Raw genomic sequence first — 17,159 nt, forward strand, 5'->3', positions numbered from 1 at the left:
AGCGGTGATTCACTGAACTAGCCCTGAAGCTGCCTTTGGAAGCTCAGTATTCAAAAACCATCTGTGCCAGCAAGTACCAGGAGAGGGCTTTCACTTGATATTTAAACAAATTATACCCTCAGATATTTCAAACATATACTTTATATTTATGTATTTTGGGATACTAGCCATAGGTCTTGATGAAAAGCCAAATTATTTAGTTATTATTCTTAAATACAGAAAAATACTTGAATTTAACCTCTGCACTTTTAACTCACAGTAAAAAATGAGGAAGTTTGGAACAGGCAAATATTGTATTCATGCTATGTTAGTATCTCTCAAATTCATTTCATAGAAGTAAAGCTGCCAGGCCTACAGCCTTGTGACATTAAAGTTTTTGTTAAAGCCTTAACTCTCACAATTACATGACTAAATCTATTTCATAAAGGAAAGCAAAATTTTATTCCTAATTATTAAAAGCTTTACAATTGAAGAAAAAAAATAAAAATGTTAACTAATAACATTAAAAATCCAGAAAATAAATAAAAGTAACTCAAAAATTATTATTTTCAATTAGACTTGGGAAGTTCTTAAGGATACTAACTAAAGAGCTTAAGCAGGTCTTGTCTTCCCTTTCCTTCCTCTGCCATCCACTGCCCTGTACCAACATAAGCATTAACATGGCCCACACAGTAAATAACAATTAGATTAGACAGTACTACTGCTAAATGCATAATCTTGTTCATGATTGTTAGATGCCTAACTTGATAAAAATGTAGTAAATTCCAAAAAGCAATAAAAATATAAATTAAAACTCTTTAGAATAACATTTAAAGATGTATTCATATAATTTTGCCTAGTATCATTAAATAAAGAACAGCATAAAATTCTACAAATGCTGTATTTTCAATTCTGTGAGACAGAAAAGCTGAATTATATAAAAGGTATTTTCATTTCTCTTTATCCCTTCTCTTTTCCTCTTGATCTATACTGTATTACAATAATAAGCAGGCTGAATTACTGATGAGCTGATGGCTGCTACAGAGGAAGCTGTTTCTACCAGATAATATAAAATATACGATGACAAGAAAGGTACTAAAAAGAAAGCAAATGAAGAGCAGGTGATCTCAAGTTTTGCCTTGTTGGTAATATGTTCCTTTTCCGGTGCTCCCTGGGCTCTGAGCCAAACTACTTCAGCAAGCTAAGCAGAAACTATTCACTTTTTATTCTTATTAGTTTAGGTTTCTGCCAATTTATCAAAGGAAGCAGTTCAGTAAAACCCAGAGCCAATGAAAGGAAGAGGCTAGGAATGCACTACTAGAGACTGGGGTGGAGATCACTGTTAAATTAGCCTGGGCTACTGTGTAACCACAGTCTCAACCATGGTTACACATTTGCTTTTAGTGTTATCTGAGGACATCTTATCCCTGTTCACCACATCTCTCTCTCTCTCTCAAAAAACCTATTTTTAAAAACATTTTTTGGAAACCAATATATTATATGGTAGCATAGAGAAACAAATCAAAGAAGCTATACAACTGAAAAACAACCTCTTCCCCCAAACCAATCATTTTTCAACCCTCCAAGTAAAAGTAGTCCAGAAAAACAGTTACACTGGTGCAGAAGAGGCAGCTTATGGGCATGGCCTTGATAACGCAAGCTAATCCTGCCATCAGGAAAAAAGTCTATTTAGCTATGACCTGAAAAGAAGCAATGAGGCCCAAACGAACCCTGGTAATGTTTGAAGCAAGTCTGAAGAAAACACAGTTAAATAAAGTGCTGGTTGAAAAATATTTGCAAGTATGAGCACAATCTTCATCACATTTTATAAAGACTGTAAAAAAAACTGTTTCTCTATATTGCAACAAACAACACTTGATCATAGAATTACTCATCTTTTCAATCAACCTTTTCTCTTCAGCAAAATTAACTATTAGTACTTACCAAACTGACCAACTGCTAAGATCAGAAGGGTATTATTAAAAAGATCCAATTTCCAAAGAGAAATCGTGAGCTCATATTTCAGTTGAATCATGAGGTTAGACTGAAATCTAACACTTCTTACGGAAAAAATGGTCAAAATGAGCATGTAAAATATCAAACAAGAGTTGGTTCAGAAAAGGAAAAAGAAAAGTAACAACTAAAAGATGGGGTGACAGGCCAATTTTTAAGTGATATGTCTTTGGACCAGCAAACATGTAGTGTCCCAGCTGCAACATAAGCAGACATATATGTCAAAAAAGATTAATTAGGAGACTGGCAACTTGAAAGACACAAACTAGAAGGCTTTTGACAAAAGAGGGAAGGCCAAGAAAGTTCTTGCCAAGTTGGAACTTGCTCACAGAGATCAGCTGCAGCAGGGACTTAGCTCTAGTTCCTTAGCACTAACCTTAGCACATGAAGAGAGGGAAACACTCAGGTAAAAGTTACCCAAAATGGGAAACAAAAAGGCTTTTTGGAAATACTCACCAATTAGTCAAATTTCTGAGCCAAAATTGTTAGTTATTCAAAACAAAGTGTTTGTATTTTCCTCAGAATAGATACGTGACAGGAAGAATTACTTTGACTACTACCATGTAGGCAGATTTAGCAGAAACAGAAGCACTCCAAATGAATCTGTACTCTATATTCTCCCACTAAACCATAGTCTTCCACTTTGGCTAATATATTCTGCTTTTGAGCATATTGCATCACATTGTGCATTATAGTTATTTCTCTTTCTAAGATAACATGAGAGTTGCCCTAACAAATCTGATTCTACTTCTGGAGCATAGCATTTGTTTTAAAATGGCATACAACTTAGCATGATAAAGAACTCATTTTTGCAGTGGTATGGGGCACTAGTTAGGCATTCTGTAAAAAAAGATTTGACACACATCTGTCACAAACACAGTCACTGATATTAAGCCAAGTTCTCATTCCAAACTGTCAGCAAAACTACAGTTATATTTTTCCAAATATTTCTTCATATCGTCCGTGTTTTTTCTGTTCCTTTGGATTACGCAAAGGAGAAATCTGTTTTAAAGACAGTGGGCATTCTTACAAAGAGAACTACATAATTCAAGTTTAACTTTTATTTTAAAATAATTCTTTAAATATCTATTGAAAAATAACACTTGAAAATACAACTAAGAGGAGATGTTATTTTAACTGTCGCAAAATAAAATAAGCTGGATTCATATTCCTTCTAATTTAGTAATTTGTATTACCTTTTCCAAGTTACACAGTTCAATGAACAAAATAAGCTCTCAGCATTTCTAGTTATTATACGGGTTTTGAAATAACCAGTTCTCTTACTGTGCATATAGACATATACCTCTCCTCCTATGGTAAGCAGTCCAGACGAATCAAGCTTCCGCTTCTTCCGAGGACCAATAGCTGCCAGTGCAGTTAGATTGGCATCCCTCTGCCTCATTTGTGCAAGTTCTTGTTGCTGCATCTATTAGAGAGAAAAATCTGTGTTTAGATTTTATTCTGTTGTTGTTTCAAAAAATTATTCTCCAATTGGTGAGCTTGAGGTAAAAGTTGCACGTGTTGTCTCTAATAGTATTATGCTATCCATAGAAACACTATTTTTAGCAGCTCAAGCATGCATCCTTGCAGTAAAATAATAAAGTTGTACAAGTTCCCTTGGTTTCCCATGGGATTTCTACTTCCAAATAATTCAGCTGTTTTTATAAACTCCATCTTTATCCTTAAATCTGCTTTAGTCAGTGAGTACTGTGAAGCTATACACCTTCAGTCCAAGATCATCATGAAGAGTGTAAGTACGAATTAAAATCCCTAAAAAGTACAATACTTAAAAGATTTTCTTTCATCTCAGATTCTCAAGCTTATTTTGAATATTCAACTGTACTTGATATTTGCTTTCAGAAAATCACAAAAAATGAATTAAACAACTATATCTGAACATCAGGATAAGACGGTAACGTTGTCACACTCCCCTAAAAACTGAATTTCCAACTACTTTATGGGATTAGGATTTAGGTAGCAACAGATTTCATCAGTTTGAGGCAAAGGAAACAACCTGCCAGTTGCATTATGTAGCAGTATAGCATGCTACAGAAAATACGAGAAAATACTCAGGCCACATGATGAAGAGGTAAGATCGGTTTATTCATTATAAGCTATGTAGTTCTTTCAGAGAGTTAATGTTGAGAGATATGTTTCTCAAACAACAGTACTGTAATAAAGATTCTAGTCATCAGTACTGCACAAAAATAACCGATTAGGTAATGGGCAGCATACAATTGTAAATGAATAAAAATAATTCATTTTTCTTAGTAATATTCCTTATTACTTTCAAAACCTTGGGCTTGCAAAATCTTTCAGTAAATTCAGAGGAGATGTTTGCTTTCTAACCCCTCGCTTATACTGTACTTGTTCCCACTTTAACAGAAATGCTCAAAACACTACTCAAGAAATTTAGCAGTGGTAATAAAAAATATTGTACTGATACAAGCACAATTCTTCATTAAAATAAAATTAAACTAACAAATACAGACAGAAGAGTGTCATTATTTAAATGAGAGCTGCATATGCAGGTGGGGCCTGAACTATGTGGCTGATGCCAAAAAAACCCAGAGGTTTAAATGAAAAAGTAGATGCTACTGTATCTTTTCTCATTCATTTCTACTTCATGCACCTTATTACCTGCATTTTTGGCTTTATTAATTTGGCAACTGAATGCATATTTTCACCTTCTTCAGAAAAAGCAAATTCAGTACATTAAGTTTGAAAATCTTTTTTTTTCTCATTTTTATGCTAAATATTTTACAACCTCAGATATCATAATTTCAGTACCAAACTATATACAAACGTACATCTTATTTACCTATAAAGGAATTTCCTAAATACAAAAAATAAATGTGGAAAAATATCTCAATAATAGTGCAAAGGTCTATACATACTTCCCTTTGCCAACTCATATTAGGTTTTTAGCTCAAATATCTTTGGCTCTCTTCCAGATTAAATGCCAGTTAGACAGACCTGCCCGCTTACCCTTTCAAGGTAGATAGCAACAGTGGTGAGCTCTAATCATTTACAAAGGTCATGATCGGAAGCTAGCCCGTAAGCAGTCATTTAAAATTCGATTGATCCCTATTTGTAGTCAGGGAAAGAAAATGGACATTTCAGCTGTATTGTAATTATGAGGCTTCAAGGCAACTGTAAATAGATGTGCAAATCCAGATACCGGCAAATACCTTAGAGAAGAAATTATTACTATAGTATAACATATAGCCAGGAAAGGTTGAAGATAAAACTGCATATAAAAAAAGATCAATCATCTTTTTGCTAATTTGCCATGCTTGCCAGCCTATAAGGGTTATCACAATTATCAGAAGTCTGATGAATATTTAAGCTAGGGCCAGCTGGCTTAGAGTGATCTCAGACAAAGTTGTAAAGTGGAAGGCTTCATGGAATAAGAAATTTTGCACCGAAGAAGTTTTAGTTTCCTGAGTAGTCAGGGTCAAAAATGTAGTCTGACAGGTAACTGGTATAATACAAAAGGTTATTATATGAATATCTTATCCAAAGTTATCATTTTCAAACCAAGAGCAACCTAATGCTTGCTTGGCCCGTTGTACTACGTCCACTACAATGTACAGTGACTGTCTCAAAATGTCACGTATGCTCATAACACATCTGAAGAATTGTTCTAGGAACCAGTATTTAGATTTTTTTGATTTTTGCACATGCAAATTGTAAAGTAAAACATGTCATATCTCTAAATTCCACTTAGTGGGACAAATCTTGCCCTCACTTCTAAATTCATTGGTGCTGTTTTACCAAGCAAAAGAGAATAGATTTGAGAACCAGCAGAAGGGCTTGCACTCATTTATTCCTCAGGTTCTTTGTCCTTTCTTTTCCATTCTGTGAGCACTAAAGCTAGTTTTTGGTACCACGTACTAATTTTTGACAAACATGTTAACTTAGCACTGACTGTTCAAGAGACGTACAAGATTTTCAACTGTCTACGATTCCCTATACAAGAGGCAACGTTGCAGCAGACGGAGGCGAGGGAGCCAGGCACTGCGGCGAGCGTCGGCCAGAGCTCCCCCACCCCTCCGTGGACCTTTCCCACCACCTCGCCAGCCTATTGAGCAGCTAAGCTCTTCAGACTCGGATCCTCCTGCACGGTGCTCCTTCCTACCATCTAGCCCCAGCGTGGCTAATAGACACCACTTTAGTACAATTACGAATATGTTTCCAGGTATAAAAACTCCAGATGAACACATAATAGAGCTTGTAAAGGTTGGCTTTACAGTACACACTTCAGTACACTGCAAGAGAAAATAACATCCTATTCATGCAAATCTTGGTGAATATTGGACAAAACATTTCATGTTTTCATGCACATCAGTAAGACCACAGTATCCTGAAATGTTATAAAATAAAGTCTGTCATGCTGACATATACTGTCATGATACAGTATCATGACTGATACTGTATCACACGGTATCTCATAAATCTTTGGGTTTTTTTGTTTTTTTTTTTTTAACCAGAACATCCTTGCACGTTCACTAACGCTATTAATTTGTTTATAACAAAATATCTTTGCAACTTACGGATATTCCCCAGTAAGACACCTGACAAAATTTCTGCATGTTACCACACTGAACATCCTAACCACTGTTGTTTACTGTTGTTTCCTACTTTATGTCATCTCCTTTCCAGCCTTCTTGTCTCCATCTCCAAGTTAAATACTTCTATTTTTTCAGGTCCTACATCAGATTATTGCTGTCAGTCTCCTTATCGCTCACCATCTAACTCTTAATCAAAAATACTATCTCCAGCTTTGGTCTTATTAAAAAAATCACTATCTTGGCTTGAGTTCAAAAGAAGGGGAAAGTACACCTTTCATGAAGATGTTCACACATTCAGTGTGGCTGCTGACACCTGATTCAACAGGAGCCGTTCTCAACGAATGCAGCAGAGAAGACAGAAGCTACTTTTAATAGTGACAAAACCTGATGACATTATTGCACATGCCTTGCACAAAGTATAGAAATAGCTGAATATTTTTGTGGGTGTTAGGTAATTGTTGTAAAAATAATTATTCTGTTTTGATGTCAACAGAAATTGCTTAAAAGGTCTATTTCTTGTGCTCCCATATCCCAAATGGGCAACACTGACCAATATAGGGGACTCTTCTCCTCTGTATTCTTTGGAATTTTATTTTCTACATAAAGTAGGAATACTTTCACAATCAGTTATGCATAGTTCTAAAATCATTATCCTCTGAATTCTTTAATGTTTTTGTGATTATGAAACTACTCGTAAAAGTATCTATGAAATTAAAGCTACACAACTTGATGCGTACTTTACATGATCAGTTTTATATTTAAAAAATATAAAAATCCTAACTAAATCAGTTAATTATTTGTGTATATGTAAACAAATAAACACATGTTAATAGCTATACATCCTGATAAAAGAAATAAGTTTTCTATTAATTAACATGATTTAGCAGAAATGAATATAACCCATTCTATATGAAGATGAATGAAAATGAATATAACCCACAATATCAATCAACAAGATACAACTGTTTGATAGCTGCATTCACACACTCTCATTTTTGTACTGGAATTCTGATGTAATGTCACTAACTTGTTTTCAACTACAATTAATAAGGATATATTTATCAATAGTATTTTAAAATCTCTGCTCTATGGGAGGTAATAAATACTTCATTTGAAATTACAGTATTCAATAATAATTGTTTTGAAAGTCAATATTTATCTAAAATACAAAAAAAATCCAATATTATACAATAGAAAAGTTTACAAATGAAATACTGCTCCTTGCTCTTTATTGCTCCAAATATACTTTTAGCATGCTATTAACTACTAAGCATTTTATTACTTAATGACAACAACTTTAACTTCCAGAAATCCATTTGATAAAAAGTACAGTGTAAGAGTTAAGTACAAATATTATTTCACACAATTGTTTTCTTTTTGTAGGTGTATGACATTAAAATCACACAAAGAACATGGGTCCACTACTTTAAAAAAGTAAAGTTGAGAGGTTCACAAAGTTTGAGTTGTTTTCCTTAAACCATTATTTGTATATATAAGCATTTGTATACACATATGTCTATTTCTATATATACATGCTACATATATTTCTATGTATATATTATATGTTTAGGTATTTCAGAAAAGATATGCCATAAGGAAGACCAGTCATAAGTCTATCTGAAGCATCAACAATAGATCTTAAAAATTTAATAATAATTCATGGTACGCTTTGTAAATAACTTTGCAACAGAAATCAAATATTTGATTTAAGCCTTTTCTGTCCTACAAACCATTGTGAGAACAGTCACTGAGGTATTAATAAACACATTGATGGCGTAAATATATGCTTAGTAAATTCTTTTCTTTTAAGATTTTCATTTCTACTGGCAGTTGTAGCAGTTCACACAACTGGAAGAAACAACCTATTCAAGATGAAAACGGATTCATTGTCAAGATTTCTTAGAGAATATATCTCCCAAATCCATCAATCAAATTAGCATTTTAATAAATATAGAAAAGAGTGAAGATTATTTTCCTCTTTTCTATAAGATCAAGATTCAAGGAAGTTATGGCTAGGGTAGGAATTCTATAGATTTGTTCAAGATAGGAATTTGATCTGGAAAGACAATCACAAAACAAATGCTTGATACTTTGTATGAAAACTCATAGATTTGAGGTCAAGTGCATTCTCCTCTGTACTGTAAACAGAGGATTCTTCTTTGGTGAACATGAAAGTGAATGTCCCAGGAGAAATAAGTCTGCTAACGTTAACTCTGCAAACACGCCAGTGAATTTCGCTTGCTGAACAGAGTTTTTAGGGAATGATAAAAACAGAAATTTAGAGACTATAAACATAATCTGCAAAGGGATTATATTTCAGTATATAACATAAAAATATCAACTATTCAATCACAGAAATATTTTTGCAGTTATAACAGTCAAGGTATCCTTATTTCTCTCTTCCAAAATCATTAAAACACTTAATAAAAAATATTTATTCTGAAAATATTTTTTGATGTGTATCTTGTACATTTTCTCAAGAATTACAAGTATTTTTGTACCCCAAATTAATTAGGTCATTTGATACTTTTTGTGATACTATTAATGTAATATTCAGTTCTTCTCAGAAAACAAAACAATTTCATACAAGTACATGATCCCATGCAACTTAAAAAAAAAAAAAAAAAAAAAAAAGGCGGGTATTATGTCCATTTAACATCTATATTGGTCATATGAAAAAATATTTTTCAAATGGAAGATTTTACAATTAAAAGTCAAAGCAGTCAAAAAGGTCAAAGATGAAGAATAAGCGTGCACCTTTAACATAAAATGTATCTTATCTAGTTCCTTTCCATGGGCAGAAATGAATGAAAGAAAAGAAAAAGAAAGAATCACTGCTCTTTGCCTGTTTAGCTGCAAACGTCAGATAGGGATTTACATGCAAAGCAATTGAGATATGACTATATAAAAAATGTGAAGGAAAAGACTGCATGTCACTTTTTGTAAGGGAAGTTTTACCATATATCCAAAAAAATTTGTCTGGCAACACTGAAAGAGAAAAATTATTAGTGAATGGGAAATAGAGGTGGCACTGGCAGAGCAAAGGTAGGAGCAGGTGCTAAGACAGCACCCGAGCCTTGGTACGCTGCACCTAGGTTTGTGATCAGCACTCAATAAAGAGAGGATGAATGTTTGATGAAGAGGTCAAGGCAAAACTCGTAGAAGAATTCAGAAAGAATGAACATGTCACAGATACAAAATCAAAAATTTAGTCAGTTTCTGGGGGAGGGGGGAATATATTAAAGGCAATCAATACTACAGTTATCACAAGAGATGAAGCTACACCAATCAATATATACCATGAGTGCTTGAACAAGACTTGCAGCTATGTAAATTGGTATGTGGAAAATAAGCAATAAAATCCGTAAATTGCTCAAGTGTGCCAATCCATTTAGGTTTTGAGCCTCACTGATAAAGAGGACCACAGTATGCTTCCAAACAGCAGAAAAGAGAGAAGCATGTGAAAGAGGTGGCTCATTTTTTACATTATAGTAAGAGAAATTTCCATGAACGTGATCAGAAAGTTGCAATGACAACTGGAAGGAACTCCAACAATTTGAGGCAACACACCAGAACCTTCAGAAATGAAAGGGAGAAGAGAGAGTGACATCACATGAGAAGGAGAGAGGTCAAGGAGGTGTTTCTTTACTTGCAGATGGAAATCAAGTGTGCTTTTTGGCCTGGAAGGAAAATAACCTGATGACAGAGTGAGACAGAGATGCTTCTGTGGAGATAAAGAGGAGGAGGCAGTCAGGTAGGTTAAAATGCTGTCAATAGAGGAGTTGATACGGACATTAGCAAGAGCTGCATGACTAAAAGTAAGCTTCTGCAGTCACAGAGCCATCTCATCCCACAAAAAAAACTAGACTTTGGCTCCTTATAGCTCCCAGCATAGTTCATAAACAGCCTAAGGAGGGAAAGAGGACAGAGAGGAGCTTAACAGCACAGTGGAAATGACAAACATTGACAGACTGTAAAACACAATAAAGAACCAAGGCAGCCGGGAACAAACACTGACCATGGAATTGGCAGTGGATACATCTAAGTGGCAGCAACATTTGATGAAGACAGAATGATATAAACAACCATTTAAGCACTGATTTATAGCCAGTAGGCACCAATCGAGATCTTTACTAATTCTGTTTGGGAGCGGTGTCATAATTCCTGAAAACAGGGCCATATGCTGCAAAAAGCCTATCTTAATCAATGGTTTCACAGCACGTTTCTATCAATCAGTCTCAGATAGGGATTACACACCCTGGAAAAACATCTTTTTTGTTGTTGTTGTTGAGGGGAGCCTAAAACGTGGAACCCTTATATATATATCCTAAGATGTCCACAACAGAAGGTGCCATTAAAAAATGAAAGTCACCAAAAATGCTGGCAGCAGCCTCAGCAAACCCAGAATAATGATCAGAAAAGATCAGTAAATTGGTATCTTCAGAGAGTCAAGAGAAACAAATAGTGTTTACAGAATGCCCATGCCGCACTCCCGCCTGTCTTTTGAATTACCTGAGTCTAAAGAACCACAGAAATAGCACACCTGGTGCTAAGAAACAGGCTCAAAGTAGCTAACATTAAAAAATGGTACTGTAATAATGCTGTATCAGAGAAGTTTTACATTTGTAACAGCAAAGCTTACACTGAATGTGCTCTGTGAGATTTTTAAATATTCATAGTTCTGCCAGATCTTCAATGCAAAGATGGATGTCACCCCTCCACAAAAGTTCTTCCATAACTAAATAAAACCTCCAAACCTTAGCTGCACTGGCTGTATATCTATTCAAAAGAGATCAAGCATTTACTGTACTGGAAAAGGTGCCCTTTTTTTTTTTTTTTTTTTTTTTCTTTCCCATACATCTTTAACAACAGTTGAAAATTATGTTCTGTTTGAAAAAAAAAAAAAAAAATCACCCTTGGGCAAAGACTAAGCTGGGAACACTTCAGCCCCCGAGGTGAATGTATCCCAAAATGATGAACATCTGAATACTTTTCTGGAACCTTAACTGACGTACTTTTGACCAGGTGTTTTTCCTGTAATAGACTCATGCTGTTTATTATTCCTAATTTCATTACGTTCTAAAACTTTAGTCAGATTTTTCCATTAACACTTGCTCCATTACTTTGGGGAGAATATATGTTAGGCTTCTGATACAGAAAATGCGAGGTGCATCCTGCCTTACTTTTTTGTTTTTCCCTGAAGATAAACATTACTTATAATTTTCTTGGGTAAAGTACATTACCTAATTAAGTACACATTTATGTATATTTAATTTATAGGTTTAGTTCTTTTGGAACTTTTTGGAAACTTTTTGGAACTTATCCTTAACAGGTACTTACTCATAGCTTACAAAAAAAATGATGAAGTATACAATTTGAAGAGAGTAATTTTTAAATGTCTTTGAATTTTTAATATACTTACTCTCTAGTACTACTTTACTCCCAAAATACTTTTTAAAGTTCTCCTTTTCCACTAGTCCATTTGATTAACTCTTTAAGACTTGCTATTAACAATTTCTTGTCATTTGTGTATATTCTCTTGCCTTTTTGATTTTCCAAATACAGCACACTACTGTAGTTTAATTTCAGACCATTTATTTCTGCAACTCTGCCAGCCAACTCTTAAGCTACACATTGCTATTTTCTAGTAACAGAATGTATAATTACCTAAATGATTTTACAAAGATATCCTTCAGATTCCTCCAAAAGAGTTCTATAGCCATGGTTTTCAGTGTTTCCTTCCAGAAACCTTATTCATTCAATTTCTTCAAAATCTGCTGTCGAAGCATCAGTATATTTTATCTAGTTTTGGTTATATTATTCTTCACAACTCAAGTAGCACCAGTTTCAGGTTCTTCTAGGGCTGGGGACACCCTTAAGTTTTAATATTTAAGTCCAATAATGATGCATGGTAGATTTGTTAATCCAGACTCAAAACACTTGAGTAAAGGGTTTCTGAGGCACAGACAACAGGCAGAAAATGCAATTAGGGTTGTTAGCTTGTCTGTAACTTAGCTGTGGTAAGACTAGAAAAAGCTCTGAAAAAAATTCCCTAAGATCTCTCTCTCTCTCTCTCTCTCTCTCTCTCTCTCTCTCTCTCTTTTTATTATTATTCTTGACTTTAATTTTATCTTGGAAAAACCCAACAACAGACATTTCTTAAACCACCTTTCATAAGAAACTAAACATACTCATGCAGGTGGGAAGACAGAAGCAACAGTAAGACTATCACACACACGAAGCTTGACAAGTTACACACAGCACCCTGAATCCAGGTACAAGCTACAGAGGAACATCCTCACTCTTGGGGTGTTTACAAGAAAGATGAGTTAAGATGCTCTCCCAAGCCCTGTATAAATCTAAATGGAAGTTACTGTTCCCCTGAGATTTCTGAGATGTTCTCCTTTCCTTCTGAAACAAGCTACTATGTGAAATGATGCTTTAATGAAGATCAGGAAACATAAAACACAGCAAAAATCTGTATCAGTGAGGGTCAAGTCTAGAGCTACAGACTGGAGTTATGAAGAGCTGTGCTTTTAGTTAGGGAGCTCTGATGGAAACATATGTTGAGTACATTGAGATAACGAGATGAAAACCTCAAGCAACAAAACATGCTGTGCTTTTTTTCAAATCATACATTGGAAAATATGAGGCTCAGATGAACCTCATGACCAAGCTCTCTACCAGCTCCCCACACTTGGAGCTGGAGTGCACGCAGTAATCCGCAGTAGTTATGTCATTTACTGTAAGATAGAGTTAAGGGTTGCGCTAGAACACGTTTCAACTGTTTTATTTTTTGGACATCCAACTATCCCCAAAGCTAATATTTTGGAAAATATCCCTTGAGTATCTGAAGAATCTTTCATTTTATGAATCTGAGTAGTACAATAGCTACTTGGATATTTAAAACTTCTCTGCTTATGCCTGCTGTACTCATTAGTATTACAAGACTCTGACTGACCAAAGAATTTTATCTGCATGGTCTTCTCTTCCCTACCCATCAAGAGTTTTTTGGCAGTATAGTATAGCCTTTTATTACTACTATTTCTATTACATCTACACACACTTGAAATCAGAAATAATTATGAACTAGCATGCCAAAATTACATCAAAATTATAGAGAAAGTATGTTCTTGCTTAGTATGCCAGCGGAGTCAACTGAAGACTGAGATATGTAGGATGATCTTGACTTCATGGAAATTAACATAGAGAGGTTGTTGCACCATAAAACCTCAGGACTGCATGAAGCATTTTCCCCATTTTTAAAATTAAATACTTCCAAATGTTCTGTAAAATTTCTCTGCCTATATGCCATTACTACAAAACTTTAGAACAGCAGAAACATAAAGTACATTTTAAATACTAAATAACAACAAATTCCAGTAAGAGGCTTTATTAACTAGACTATTCAAAAATGTCCAGATTTTGATACCAGCTCCCTACCACTCTTGGAGGAAATTTGCATCTTTAAACTGCCAGTCTCATTTGAGAAAATGAGGAAAATGTGGCAATCTACTAAAAATCATTTGGCTATAATAAGTAATTTTAATCAAATAGTTAGAGAGAATGTCATTGAAGTTAATTTCTAAAGTGTTATAAACAGATGGAAAATGGGTAGTGTAGAGAATGGTTGTGCACTTTTAATGCAAAATCCTTTTTTGCAGTCTGGATCATGGTTTGATCAAGTCTAAGTGACATGACAAAAACAATTTTAATTTATTCTGAACCTATATTCAACTTAAGAATACACAATATAGCAAGTAGGCTACTCTTTTCAAAAGTGAGATTTGAGGCAAAGCAACTTCAGGAACAAAACTAGCCAGACGCCCACCTTCTCCCCATGAAACGTTGTGGGGGTAGCACTGGGGGCTCACTTGAAAAATGGAAGTTCCACTGGGGATGCAAAACAAGCTTGGAATTTAAATAATCTACATCTTCTCTATTTTAGATTTAACTATAGAAAAGCTGCTACTGCTCATTTCTCCTGCAGATCAAGGGAACAAAATACCAGTATGGGGACAAAATATTTCAAGCAATTTTTCATACACTGACAAGTAGTAAATTAGGGAATCTTGTAAGTACAATACAGTAGTCATCCCTTCTATTGATCACATATAATTTACATCTTACAAAGATGTGAATTCTTGCATTCTCACTCCACAAGGAAAATCTCAATGATTTATTCATTTCAAATAAAAAATAGAAGGTAGATGAGAAGAATTACTTCACAGGCTGTAGCTTTCTCAGGGCACTAGTGCTAGGCTCTTCTTTCGCACTGCCCGAAGGGCCTTTGTGTGCAAGTCCCTCTAATTAACAAGGTGAATCATGCAGCAGTTCCCTAATTAGTGAACATGACAAGCCAATGGAAACAAGCAGACAGACCTGGCGTACAGATATGGTCAACAAAAGGCACAGCAACATGCCATTAAAAAAATGTATATTTCATGTAAATAAACTACAAAAAGTAAGAGAACTAGTGTAATACCTAATTTTCTTTTTCATGTTTTATGCTTATAGCTCATTTATTGCAGACATAAATAACGACACAATAAATCAAGGTTTCCAACTGTAAGTCACACCACCTCTCCAAAATCAAAGAGTAGCTACCTTATACGAATAAGCATCTGCTTAAGGGGCATTATTTGCTTTCTCTCTTGTTTTTTCCAGCTTTAAAGAACAGCAGTTGCATTAAGCTTAACATTTTAAGAATCCTCCAATTAATTCACTTCATTCAAAACTATTTTTTCTTTAAATCCTTTATCATTACAAGATGAAAAGAGTAGTATAGTTGCACTTTCATTATTATTCAGCTTTGCATTATAAAAATGCCTACATTCCTAATAGGTAAAAATTTCTAACTTTTGTATAGAAGGATAAATAAATAATAAAAGTAAATAATCAAAGAATGAGATTTGCATTAAAAAACAAAAGAGATGACCTAAAATGTACCTCCTTACATTCAACTTTTCAAGTAACGTATTTTTCAGGCTTTCACTCTTCCCTCTGCTATTCTCACAAAAACTCTCTCTCTCTCCAAAACAGCACATAGGATTTTAATTCCTTTTCTATTTATTTCAAAATGAACCTTTGATTTAGAACTTCATCATCCTCCAACATATTGGAAGTCTAAAATGGATGTCATCAACAGCAGACTGTAATTCTTCACAGAAAAAATCCACTATATTCTTCATTATCTATTCTTTGGTACATTATAGTAAGTGAGCAAAACTACAGATTATCTCCTTATGACAGCTTCCTCTTCCTCACAGTCTTAAAAACAAGTATCCAGATTTTGCTCTTCTAACTGGGTAAAATTCCCTTATATTCTCAGATTGATATTCAAAATACTGATGTCTTAAAAACAAAACAAAACAAACAAACAAAAAAAACCCCAAACCACCTCACTCTTCTGACCACCACAGGTTTAAAAATATGGCATTTAAATACTGGTCCTTAAGCAATGACAGTTCTACATGCCTTAAAAGGCTCTTTTTTCAGCTATAAAATTGAAGAATATTTAACAACATCCTATTACAAAACTGATTAATTCACTACTGCTTCAAAGCAGATTTAAATTCTGTGGAAGATTTCACAATAAAAAAACACTACATAACATGAACAGAAAGCTGAAATCACTACAAGCTACTTGTTGTGTTCATTTTCTTTCTTTATATATGTGAACTTTCCCTAGGTTCTCCTAGATCCCTCTCAGCATAACCATTCTTAGGACAGTGCAGAGCAGCTTTAAACACAGGCTAGGTAGTATCTGCTTTTAAGATCAAGGCACAGTGGATAATCTGCTAACAACTGAACTATGATCTGCCATATGCACAGAGGAAGTATTCAGCAAACAACCTGTCACAAACGCTTATTGTTTCAGTAACCAATTTAGCAAAGGACTTTTGTTTTATAAAATACATTAAAAGCTCTGACACATAATTTATTATCAAAGACAGTTGTAATTAAATGCAAAACTGCTGCAAAAATAAAAAGATTTGGTGCATTAAAAAGCTTCAGGTATTTCTTCGCACCTTAAATAACACAACCAGTGTAAGCAGACTGAAAAAAATATGCTAAGTATGCTAATAGAGGAACTAATTAAAAAAAAAATCACAGAATTGAGTTGATTTTTCAAATTGTATACATAAATACAGATCATTTTACATACACAATTACAAAAAAATTTACATTTAAGTATATTAAATTTAGCTGACAACAATAAATCACAATAGTCTGTACGTAATGTTTTGATAAGAGACTATATCTAACACTAGAGGGGCCATTTCTGTTCTGTTTTGAACACTGCCACTGATGCCAGTGGAGTTGCTTCAGTGTTACAACAGTATGACAGAGAAGAATTCAATTTCCAGCATTTTTAACGCTATGAACAGAAATTAAAAAGTGACAGACGGGATAAAGGCACTAGGAAGCAAACAGGGCAAAAATAATAATCTCTTAGACAAAACACTCAGGCCACCCAATTATTCACCACAGTCTCCCCGCTTAGCATTTCCAAACGATGACAGGCATTCCTTCTCCACTCCAACGTCACGGCTGGGGAATTTGTTTTTCAAAGTTCACTTTACCAGAGCT

At 34.4% G+C, this 17,159-nt stretch overlaps 1 protein-coding gene across 1 annotated transcript in view; it reads right to left on the bottom strand.

Moving 5' to 3' along the window:
- The window catches only part of LOC134146046 (transcription initiation factor TFIID subunit 4-like), a 150,178-nt gene that overhangs the window by 40,869 nt on the left and 92,150 nt on the right, over positions 1–17,159 (bottom strand). Inside the window, exon 14 of the mRNA XM_062586179.1 lies at positions 3,296–3,418. Coding sequence (XP_062442163.1) covers positions 3,296–3,418 — 123 coding nt within the window. The remainder of the gene's footprint in view (positions 1–3,295; positions 3,419–17,159) is intronic.

The sequence above is a fragment of the Rhea pennata genome, chromosome 13 (genome assembly GCF_028389875.1).
Source record: "Rhea pennata isolate bPtePen1 chromosome 13, bPtePen1.pri, whole genome shotgun sequence".
Taxonomy (NCBI): Eukaryota; Metazoa; Chordata; class Aves; order Rheiformes; family Rheidae; genus Rhea; species Rhea pennata.